The sequence below is a fragment of the Coregonus clupeaformis genome, chromosome 2, assembly GCF_020615455.1.
Source record: "Coregonus clupeaformis isolate EN_2021a chromosome 2, ASM2061545v1, whole genome shotgun sequence".
Classification (NCBI taxonomy): domain Eukaryota; kingdom Metazoa; phylum Chordata; class Actinopteri; order Salmoniformes; family Salmonidae; genus Coregonus; species Coregonus clupeaformis.
In genome coordinates, this window is record NC_059193.1 from 409,301 (window position 1) to 421,432 (window position 12,132).

Sequence of the window (12,132 nt, forward strand, 5' to 3'; positions counted from 1 at the left end):
TAAAGCTGATCTACCCCCTAAAAAATATAATAACAATAAAAATTAAAAAACAGCAAGACAATAACCTAAAACACAAGGTGAAATATACACTGGACCTGCTTACCAAGATGACATTAAATGTTCCTGAGTGGCTTAGTTACAGTTTTGATTAAAATCTGCTTGAAAATATATGGCAAGACTTGAAAAGGGCTGTCTAGCAATGATCAACGACCAACTTGACAGAGCTTGAAGAATTAAAAAAAGAATAATGTGCAAATATTGTTCAATCCAGGTGTGCAAAGATCTTAGAGACTTACCCATTAAGATGCACTGTTGTAATCACTGTGAAAGGTGATTCTAACATGTATTGACTCAGGGGTGTGAATACTTTTTCATTTTCAATACATTTGCTAAAAATTGTAAAGACATGTTTTCACTTTGTCATTATGGGGTATTGTGTGTAGGTGGGTGAAAAATTGTTTTTTTAATCAATTTTGAATTCAGGCTGTAACACATCAAACTGTGAAATAAGTCAAGCGGTATGAAATACTTTTTGAAGGAACTGTATACCAATGTGTTTCTGATAAGGAATCACATCAGCTCTCGTCATTGCATTTCTACCTGTAACATTCCTAATTTGTTGCCGAAACATGGCCCAGGTAGTGATGCTTCTAATAGAAATAAATGCCATATTCTCAGAACATCTGAAATGTGTAAATGTGGCCTACCGTCTCTTTTCAGTCTTATGTTCCAAAATTTGACATTTTGTTTTGTACATCGGATAAAAGTACAGACTCAGAGCTTCAAAATGGCATATCATACACTGTAGTTGGATGAAACATGGGGAAGTAATGTTACTTTAAAAGTTGATCAAATTAAGTTCTAATTTAGGAGAAAAAGGCATTGAAACATTTTGCTGTGATTTTCACACTTGCTCTACATTAATCCTTGGGAGACCTATATTTAGAAAAGGAATACTTTCACCAAATTGCCAAAATGTATTCTCTGAACATTATCTCACCAAGTTACTGCATTAGGCAAACCATTTACAGCATTAAATTGCCTATTGTTGTATAATAAACCTTTCACATTGAACAGCTACAGTGCTGTTCTTTGTTTATGCCCATTTAGCATCGTTCACACCCTCTAAAGCCTTAGACCCACCCATCTCTTAAAGAATTCACATTGGAACACGTGAATGTGGCTGTGAGGTAGTGCTTGAAATACAAATAAATATTTCAATAATAACATACTTTATTAACTTCAAGTGCTAAAGGTAGTAGCCTACAATTAGGAAAAATGTAAAACACATAAATGCTTAGGTAAAAACAATATCTAGACATAGGCCTATATCATAAGATCCTTTAAGTAACTTTGGTTCAGGTCATGTTATGATATCTAGCCTGAGAGAATATTTATGCCCTGCTCCATTGCAAAAGTCCTGATCTTTTTTTAAATTATATGTTTGCAAGGTTGTGTCCAGTCCGGGGGATGCTTTCACATCTCTGGGAGGAAGGGATGTCAATATTGCACAGCAGCTGAAACCTGGTTCCATCTGAGTGAAAGTTCCTTCGCCACAACAACACCAGGCTCCAGACAATTAAAGCTGTAAAGGAGGAAACCAGACATAAATAGACAAGAAATTAAAACCTTGCATACCAGTAATAACATTAATTGACCCCCAAGTCCAAGCAATAAACTCAAAGTACAAAGACAAAATACCTGAAGTGTTGCTTGTTTATCCTCAATAATTTCCTTGTACTGGTGGCGGAGAACAGGTTTATGCTGAAAGATAAAAATATAGGTTAAAACATGAATGAGTTACTGTCCTATAGCTTGTTATTGCCTGTTGACTGCTACAGCTGTACTAAAATGCCCTGTGCACACTTAACCTGCTTCCAGCCCAACAATGGCAATGCAGACACAAGATAACTAGCTAGATTTAGCAAACATTTATTTTCATAATTACCAGCTGGCTAGATGTAAATGGTATTCATCTAGCTAGCCAGCTAGTTGAACATGCAAAGAAAAACGACCTCAAAATCTATAATCCAATAGCTAGCTAGCTATTTAGCTATAATTTCATCGTGGCTAGCTAGTTAGTCAACTTAGCATGTGTCCCTATAACGTAACATGGGGTTTGATTAGCTTGCTAATCGATTAGCATTCACACCACAGTGGCTATTTTCGGTAGCTAGCTAGCTAAGCATGACAAACTGGCAAACATGAAAAATATTATCATCATGTCATGCATGGCTTAGCACATCAGCAATCAACATTAACAGCAGAATGAAACTGGCCAGCTCAGCTAGCTGACTTAACGTTGCTCCGTCCCACAATGAGCCATCTGTAAACAATTGCTCATTGCAGGATGAAGCAAGCTATAACGGTACCTGTATTCAACTGTCTAGCTAGCTAGCTATATAACTAACAATAGCTAGCAATGAAAACTACTTTTTGATACAGTTGAGACAATAACGTATGTACATGTAGCTATCTTGGCATTTTAACTGTAGACTCTTACCGGTGTATGCATTATGATGATTCACGGCAGACTGAAACACTGTCAAAATAATCCTTTCCAATTCTACAGCTGCACCATCGAGAGCATCCTGACTGGTTGCATCACTGCCTGGTATGGCAACTGCTCGGCCTCCGACTGCAAGGCACTACAGAGGGTAGTGCGTACTGCCCAGTACATCACTGGGGCCAAGCTTCCTGCCATCCAGGACCTATATACCAGGCGGTGTCAGAGGAAGGCCCTAAAAATGGTCAAAGACTCCAGCCACCCTAGTCATCGACTGTTCTCTCTGCTACCACATGGCAAGCAGTACCGGAGCGCCAAGTCTAGGTCCAAAAGGCTTCTTAACAGCTTCTACCCCCAAGCCATAAGACTCCTGAACAGCTTCTACCCCTAATGTATGTCCCTCTAACTGCCCTGAATGCCTCTGCTGATCCTACAGCTATTGTGTGCAGTAATCATTTGCCTAAGAACCAAATTATGAAAGACAAGCATTGTAATTTTGAATTCCGTAAAGTGAGTGTGGAAGAGGTGAAAAAATGATTGTTGTCTATTAACAATGACAAGCCACCGAGGTCTGACAACTTGGATGGAAAATTGCTGAGGATAATAACGGACGATATTGCCACTCCTATTTGCCATATTTTCAATTTAAGCCTACTAGAATGTGTGTGCCCCCAGGCTTGGAGGGAATCAAAAGTCATTCCGCTACCTAAGAATAGTAAAGCCCCCTTTACTGGCTCAAATAGCCGACCAATTAGCCTGTTATCAACCCTTAGTATACTATTGGAAAAAAATGTGTTTGACAAGATACAATGCTATTTTACTGTAAACAAATTGACAACAAACTTTCAGCATGCTTATAGAGAAGGACATTCAACAAGTACAGCACTTACATAAATGACTGATGATTGGCTGAGAGAAAATTATGATTTGTTAGACTTCAATATAATGTGGATAAAGAGTTACTTGTCTAACAGAACACAGAAGGTGTTCTTTAATGGAAGCCTCTCAAACATAATCCAGGTAGAATCAGGAATTCCCCAGGGCAGTTGTCTTGGCCCCTTGCTTTTTTCCATCTTTACTAACGACATGCCACTGGCTTTGAGTAAAGCCAGTGTGTCTATGCATGCAGATGACTCAACACTATACACGTCAGCTACTACAGCAACTGAAATCACTGCAACACTTAAAAAGAGTTGCAGTTAGTTTCGGAATAGGTGGCAAGAAATAAGTTAGTCCTGAACATTTCCAAAACTAAAAGCATTGTATTTGGGTCAAATCATTCACTAAACCCTAAAGCTCAACTACATCTCGTAATGAATCATGTGGAAATTGAGCAAGTTGAGGAAACTAAACTGCTTGGAGTAACGCTGGATTGTAGACTGTCATGGTCAAAGCATATTGATACAACAGTAGCAAAGATGGGGAGAAGTATGTCCATAATTAAGCGCTGCTCTGCCTTCTTAACAACACTATCAACAAGGCAGGTCCTACAGGCACTAGTTTTGTCGCACCTAGACTACTGTTCAGTAGTGTGGTCAGGTGCCACAAAGAGGGACTTGGGAAAATTGCAGTTGGCTCAGATCAAGGCAGGCCCTTAAAAGTACACGGAGAGCAAACATTAATGACATGCATGTCAGTCTCTCCTGGCTCAGAGTGGAAGAGAGATTGACTTCATCACTGCTTGTTTTTGTAAGAGGTGTTGACAAGCTGAATGTACCGAGCTATCTGTTTAAACTACTATTACACAGCTCAGAAACCCATGCACACCCCACAAGACATGCCACCAGAGGTCTCTTCACAGTCCCCAAGTCCAGAACAGACTATGGGAGGCGCACAGTACTACATAGAGCCATGACTACATGGAACTCTATTCCACATCAGGTAACTGATGCAAGCAGTAGAATCAGATTTTAAAAAACTGGTAAAAATACACCTTATGGAACACCGGGGACTGTGAAGAGGGGTATAGACACATTATATATATATATATACAGTGAGGGAAAAAAGAATTTGATCCCCTGCTGATTTTGTACCTTTGCCCACTGACAAAGACATGATCAGTCTATAATTGTAATGGTAGGTTTATTTGAACAGTGAGAGACAGAATAACAACAAAACAATCCAGAAAAATGCATTTAAAAAATGTTATAAATTTATTTGCATTTTAATAAAGGAAATAAGTATTTGACCCCCTCTCAATCAGAAATATTTCTGGCTCCCAGGTGTCTTTTATACAGGTAAGGCGCTGAGATTAGGAACACACTCTTAAAGGGAGTGCTCCTAATCTCAGTTTTTTTCCTGTATAAAAGACACCTGTCCACAGAAGCAATCAATCAATCAGATTCCAAACTCTCCACCATGGCCAAGACCAAAGAGCTCTCCAAGGATGTTAGGGTCAAGATTGTAGACCTACACAAGGCTGGAATGGGCTACAAGACCATAGCCAAGCAGCTTGGTGAGAAGGTGACAACAGTTGGTGCGATTATTCGCAAATGGAAGAAACACAAAATAACTGTCAATCTCCCTCAGCCTGGGGCTCCATGCAAGATCTCACCTCGTGGAGTTGCAATGATCATGAGAACGGTGAGGAATCAGCGCAGAACTACACGGGAGGATCTTGTCAATGATTTCAAGGCAGCTGGGACCATAGTCACCAAGAAAACAATTGGTAACACACTACGCCGTGAAGGACTGAAATCCTACAGCGCCCGCAAGGTCCCCCTGCTCAAAAACACACAGATACAGGGCCGTCTGAAGTTTGCCAATGAACATCTGAATGATTCAGAGGAGAACTGGATGAAAGTGTTGTGGTCAGATGAGACCAAAATGGAGCTCTTTGGCATCACCTCAACTCGCCGTGTTTGGAGGAGGAGGAATGCTGCCTATGACCCCAAGAACACCATCCCCACCGTCAAACATGGAGGTGGAAACATTATGCTTTGGGGGTGTTTTTCTGCTAAGGGGACAGGACAACTTCACCTCATCAAAGGGACGATGGACGGGGCCATGTACCGTCAAATCTTGGGTGAGAATCTCCTTCCCTCAGCCAGGGCATTGAAAATGGGTCGTGGATGGGTATTCCAGCATGACAATGACCCAAAACACACGGCCAAGGCAACAAATGAGTGGCTCAAGAAGAGGCACATTAAGATCCTGGAGTGACCTAGCCAGTCTCCGACCTTAATCCCATAGAACATCTGTGGAGGGAGCTGAAGGTTCGAGTTGCCAAACGTCAGCCTCGAAACCTTAATGACTTGGAGAAGATCTGCAAAGGGGAGTTGAACAAAATTCCTCCTGAGATGTGTGCAAACCTGGTGGCCAACTACAAGAAACCTCTGACCTCTGTGATTGCCAACAAGGGTTTTGCCACCAAGTACTAAGTCATGTTTTACAGAGGGGTCAAATACATGCGTTTTTATGGATTTTGTTGTTGTTATTCTGTCTCTCACTGTTCAAATAAACCTACCATTAAAATTATAGACTGATCATGTCTTTGTCAGTGGGCAAACATACAAAATCAGCAGGGGATCAAATACTTTTTTCCCTCACTGATATATATATATATATATATATATATATATATAAATATATTTTGTCATTTAGCAGACGCTCTTATCCAGAGCGACTTACATATTGTTGTATGGTGGTATTAAACATTTTGTATTGTAGATAGGCAGTGTAATAATGTTGTATGATGTACTGTTTTATATTTTGTTTTATATGTAATGCAAGTGCTTAATATGTTTGTACCCCAGGAAGAGTAGCTGCTGTCGACTATCCCCTACTCATTCAAAGGTTGTCTGAAATAGGCCTCGACCAGGTGTCTTGCAAGTGGTTTGGGAACTATCTGTCAGACAGGACACAATGTGTGCTTTCTGATGGTGTCAAGATATATTACTCACTATTACTAGTCTCCCACAGGGGTCGATTTTGGGACCTGTCCTAATTATTATTTATACAGTGCATTCAGAAAATATTCAGACCCCTTCCCTTTTTCCACATTTTGTTATATTACAGCCTTATTCTAAATTGATTGGACATGATTTGGAAAGGCACACACCTGTCTATATAAGGTCCCACAGTTGACAGTGCATGTCAGAGCAAAAACCAAGCCATGAGGTTGAAGGAATTGTCCGTAGAGCTCAGAGACAGGATTGTGTCGAGGCACAGATCTGGGGAAGGATATCAAAAAATGTCTGCAGCGTTGAAGGACCTCAGACTTGGGTGAAGGTTCACCTTCCAACAGAACAACGACCCTAAGCACACAGCCAAGACAACGCAGGAGTGGCTTCAGGACAAGTCTCTGAATGTCCTTGAGTGGCCCAGCCAGAGCCTGGACTTGAACCCAATTGAACATCTCTGGAGAGACTTGAAAATAGCTGTGCGCCGACGGTCCCCATCCAACCTGACAGAGCTTGAGAGGATCTGCAGAGAAGAATGGGAGAAACTCTCCAAATACAGATGTGCCAAGCTTGTAGTGTCATACCCAAGAAGACTCGAGGCTGTAATCGCTGCCAAAGGTGCTTCAATTAAGTACTGAGGAAAGGTTCTGAATACTTATGTAAATGTGATATTTTATTATTGTATTATTTATTTTTACATTTGCAAAAATGTCTAAAAACCAGTTTTTCGTTTGTCATTATGGGGTATTGTGTGTAGATTGATAAGGGAAAAAAACTATTTAATCCATTTTACAATAAGGCTGTTACGCAACAAAATGTGGAAAAAGTAAAGGGGTCTGAATACTTTCCGAATGCACTGTATAAATAATAGTAGTCTATTTGCAAAAACCTGCAGCATTCATCTGTATGGCGATGACACAGTTATGTACGCTATTGCCTCTCCTGCTGACTAGGCTATGTTGGAGCTGCAATCTGATTTTGTTGCCTTGCAGAAAGCCCTTGCTGATTTAAAATTGGTACTTAATGCGGGAAAAACTAAATGTATACTTTTTTCTAATTCTCATATAAATATTTCAGATAGCTTACACATTTATGCATTGGATGTTTTTTTCATCGAGCAGGTTCTCGCCTATAAATATCTGTGCTTTTGGATTGACAATAATTTGACGTTTAAAAAACGGATGAGCTAGTTAAGAAGCTGAGATTTAAAGTACGCTTATTTTATAGAAATGCATAATGGCGCTCCCTAAACAGCAGGAAGAAGATTGTACAGTCAACTTTCCTGCCAGTTCTTGACTATGGTGACACCATTTATCGGAATGCAGCAGCCACTACTCATAAACCTTTCGATGTCGTCTAACATAGCGCCCTTCGCTTTATCACAAGTGACAGTTTTAATATCCATCACTGCATTCTGTATAAAAAGGTTGGCTGGTCCTCATTAAAGTCCCGTAGATCACTTCATTACTCCCTTTTTGTTTACAAAGCTCTGCAACAAAAGCTTCCGACCTAGCTCACTTCACTGTTAAAATACAAAACTATGAGACACCAAACCTGTTTCACAGGGTCTCGAGGTTCCATTAGTACGCACCGATGTAGGTAAATCCACCTTTAGTTTTAGTGCCCCACATTTTTTGAAATAGTCTATAAAAACTCCCTACATCTTGACTCTCTGGTGCCTCTAGGGCAGTTTAGGACTTTAATGTTGAATGACAATTGCAACTGTTTGGATTGAATGTAAATAATTGTATTGGTGGTGTTTGAAGCTGTAGTGTTGATTCTGTAATTTGTAGTTTATTTTATTTTAATTTATCATTTTGAATTCATTGTATTGTTGTCCTCAGGGCACCATTGTGAATGAGAGCATGGTCTCAATGGGTTCCCCTGAATAAATACAAGTAAATAAAATAAACACCCACCCTCACACAGTGGATCCAAGGTTGTCGTTTGGCTCTCAACATGTCTGTGTGTCTGTCTGTCTTTCTGTGTAATCAGTGAGTCAGTGTTGCTCCTCCACCTGAATGGGAGAGCCAGTTGCCTGGCACCCCAAGAACATCATCATCACCATATTGCATCCTATCCAACATCGGGGTCATTGTCATTGAAGGTCCACACTGTTGCCAGGCTTCTGGAGTACAGACTGTTTTCCTCCACTCACCTGAATGAGGTTTGGCTCAGTCTGGCTTCTTACACTAGTTGAGGTGTCTGTCTGTGTGTGTGTGGGTGTGTGGGTGGGTGTGTGGGTGGGTGGGGGCAATGATTTGGACTGAGTTGTTCAGTGTCAGTCACTGAAGAGCACAATATGTTGCTGAAAGCACAGTATATCAGAAGTCATTATGAGCTCCAAATTACATATTTTTTGATTCAGTCAAGCACCATGACAGACTGTGCTTCTACATCTGTGGTGACAAATCTGTCTTTCAGTGGTGGCCATGGACCATTGGTTCGATTCTTACAAACCCTCACCAGCAGGACTGGCTCCAGGCATAAGCGACACACAATACCAGTCAAACGTTTGGACACACCTACTCATTCAAGGGTTTTTCTTTATTTTTAATATGTTCTACATTGTAGAATAATAGTGAAGACATCAACACTATGAAATAACACATATGGAATCATGTAGTAACCACAAAAGTGTTAAACAAATGAAAATATATTTTAGATTTTAGATTCTTCAAAGTAGCCACCCTTTTCCTTGATGACAGCTTTGCACACTCTTGGCATTCTCTCAACCAGCTTCACCTGGAATGCTTTTCCAACAGTCTGGAAGGAGTTCCCACATATGCTGAGCACTTGTTGGCTGCTTTTCCTTCACTCTGCGGTCCAACTCATCCCAAACCATCTCAATTGGGTTGAGGTCGGGTGATTGTGGAGGCCTGGATGTGTGTTTGGTCATTGTCCTGTGGAAAAACAAATGATAGTCCCACTAAGCGCAAACCAGAAGGGATGGCGTATCGCTGCAGAATGCTGTGTTAGCCATGCTGGTTAAGTGTTCCTTGAATTCTAAATAAATCACAGACACTGTCACCAGCAAAGCACCCCCACACCATCACACCTCCTCTTCAATGCTTCACTGTGGGAACCACACATGCAGAGATCATCCGTTCAACTACTCTGCGTCTCACAAAGACACGGCGGTTGGAACCAAAAAATCTCATCAGAAGAAAGGACAGATTTCCACCGGTCTAATATCCATTGATCATGGTTCTTGGCCCAAACAAGTCTCTTCTTCTTCTTATTGGTGTCCTTTAGTAGTGGTTTCTTTGCAGTAATTCAACCATGAAGGCCTGATTACAAATGTTTCATCCCGAGAATAAATCACTTTTCTCCCAGGTAACCCGGTATTTCTCTCCAAAACCGGAAGTGTCATTCAAAAGCATTATAAAGCATATAAAATGTCTGGATTTGATTAAAGCTTTGATCAGCATGACAATTCAACCCTTATGCTACCTGAGCCTGATGAGCCATATATTAAAAACATTTTATGAGCCCTACATTAACAACATTTAATGAGCCCAAGACCAAAAAAAGCCCATATGATTGTGCCATTATCCAAAACATATATGCTATACAATAGGCTACTGCATATTACGCACGACAGAAAAACATAAAAGCCCATAGATGTAGCTAGCAGTGTACTCTCTTCGGTAAATAAATGAAACTAGCTTCAGTAGGCTAATCTTTTTGAGTGTGTATTACTGTACTGTACTGTATTATACTGTATTATATGGACTGGAATTACGCACATCGTTCAAACCATGATAAAGCAAAAGAGAACATGTGATTCTGGTGCACCACATGAGGCCTACAAAGTTACAAGTATAGGCTAGCGAATTTGATTTTAATTTAGAAATATAATAGAGCCTATTTGTATGATTAGTAGGCTGACACATATATACTGTACCTTTCATAATATTTCCCCTAATGTTACTAACCTACCTCCTATTTCTCTCTCATTTGTTGCTTCATTCCTTGCTCGCTTTCAGCAGTTAAATGAAATAAGTTTTGTTGTCCTTATCTTCATCATTCTAATGACATCCTTGAATAATATAGGACTAGAATTAGATGCAGAAGGCCTTCACTTCTTTTCACAAAGATTGAATGGTTATGGGGCTGAATAAATAACTACTATAGCCTACCGCCATCGCGCGTTCGCTCTTCTTTCAAACTACCTGTGAGTTCTATTAGCTACTGTATTTAACATTCAGCAATAAAGAGCTTGCGTCCCTCTTCGAATAGTCTATTGGTATAAGAAATGCTAAAAAAAAGAATGTCCAGCAAGCTATTCTAGTCTAGCTTTTCCTGCATGGGACTCCAAGAGCTAAGGAGCGTTTTATAAGGAGAGGCCAGCGGATTACAGGTGGTTGCGTATTGTGCAAGAGACAGAGGCTATAAATTAGAAGCTTATTATGCATAACCCATCATTAATTAGCTAAATATAAGGCTAATACTGCATTGAATTTATTACCTGAAAGAGGTAGGCTAGGACATCTATATATAGGGCTATCTTTATTTTATTTTGTACCTTTATTTAACTAGGCAAGTCAGTTAAGAACAAATTCTTATTTACAATGAAGGCCTACACCGGCCAAACCCGGACGACACTGGGCCAATTGTGTGCCGCCCTATGGGACTCCCAATCACGGCCGGTTGTGATACAGCCTGGAATCGAACCAGGGGGTCTGTAGTGACGCCACAAGCACTGAGATGCAGTGCCTTAGACCGCTGCGCTACTCGGGAGCCCAATCTATATATCAATCTAGAACAGGATTATTTATTTTGGATGCAATTTGAATGGAGTTGACGGAGAGAGAAAGAATGTGAGAGTGCTCGCGCGTGCACTGATTTAAAGCAACGATATTCGAGTGATAGGCTGTTTTAAAAATCTGCAGCTGCAATAAAAATAAAACATCTTTCAAATTCAAAAACTAGGTGACCCCGAAAGCCAGATGTAGATGGGTAATTTAGACGCGCATTCGGTCTTTATATTACTGTAGCATAGGCTATGCCGCAGAAATTGTAGGCCTACCTGTCACAGGAAAAATGTTGATTCATCATGCAGAGGACCTAGAGAAGCCAGATTTAGACATTGTATATCATTTAACAGTTCCATTTCACACCATGCTGTTCATACAAATAATGTATTATAATTTACTGGTTTCTCTCAGTTATTTATCCCGGGAAAAGGGAGTGGCTTTGGGCGGTAAATCTCTGTAACCGGGTTCCTGCCAACCCTAGTATGGATACAGCTTTAGAGCAGAGTTCTGCAGTATTGGTAAAAATGTGATCAACACATACAGTATGTCTGATATAGTTCCTGTACTGTTTGTAAACACCCTGGTAGGTTGATTAATAACCTGAACCAGATTACAGGCACTGGTTACAGTGAGCAGCTTCCTCTTGAGCGGACAGAAAAATTTATCTCTGCCCATTGCAAAGTGAGTAGAATTGCATGAAATGTGTTATAAAATTGCTACATTTTCTCGCCGCCCAATGGCAAATTGTGTAGACTTGCAGAAAACTTGCTTTAAAACTGCAACATTTTCTCTACGCCCCATGACAAAATCTGTAGAATTGCAGGAAATTAACCCCTAAAACGTTAATGTTTTGACGCAAGGTGGGGGTGCCCCTAACCAAATCTTGCTTAGGGCCCCCAAAAGGCTAGAGCCAGCCCTGCTCACCAGAACACAAGATGCAGATATACTCTATGTAAATGCCATG

General features: G+C 40.4%; 1 protein-coding gene across 1 annotated transcript in view; it reads right to left on the reverse strand.

The window, feature by feature from the left end:
* Positions 1 to 1,255: 1,255 nt before the first annotated feature.
* The window catches only part of LOC121577094 (cGMP-inhibited 3',5'-cyclic phosphodiesterase A-like), a 245,804-nt gene continuing 234,927 nt past the window's right edge, over positions 1,256 to 12,132 (reverse strand). Inside the window, exons 14-15 of the mRNA XM_041890866.2 lie at positions 1,702 to 1,764; positions 1,256 to 1,585 (exon numbers count right to left, since the gene is read on the reverse strand). Of these exons, the coding sequence (XP_041746800.2) occupies positions 1,580 to 1,585; positions 1,702 to 1,764 (69 nt within the window). The 3' untranslated portion in view covers positions 1,256 to 1,579. The remainder of the gene's footprint in view (positions 1,586 to 1,701; positions 1,765 to 12,132) is intronic.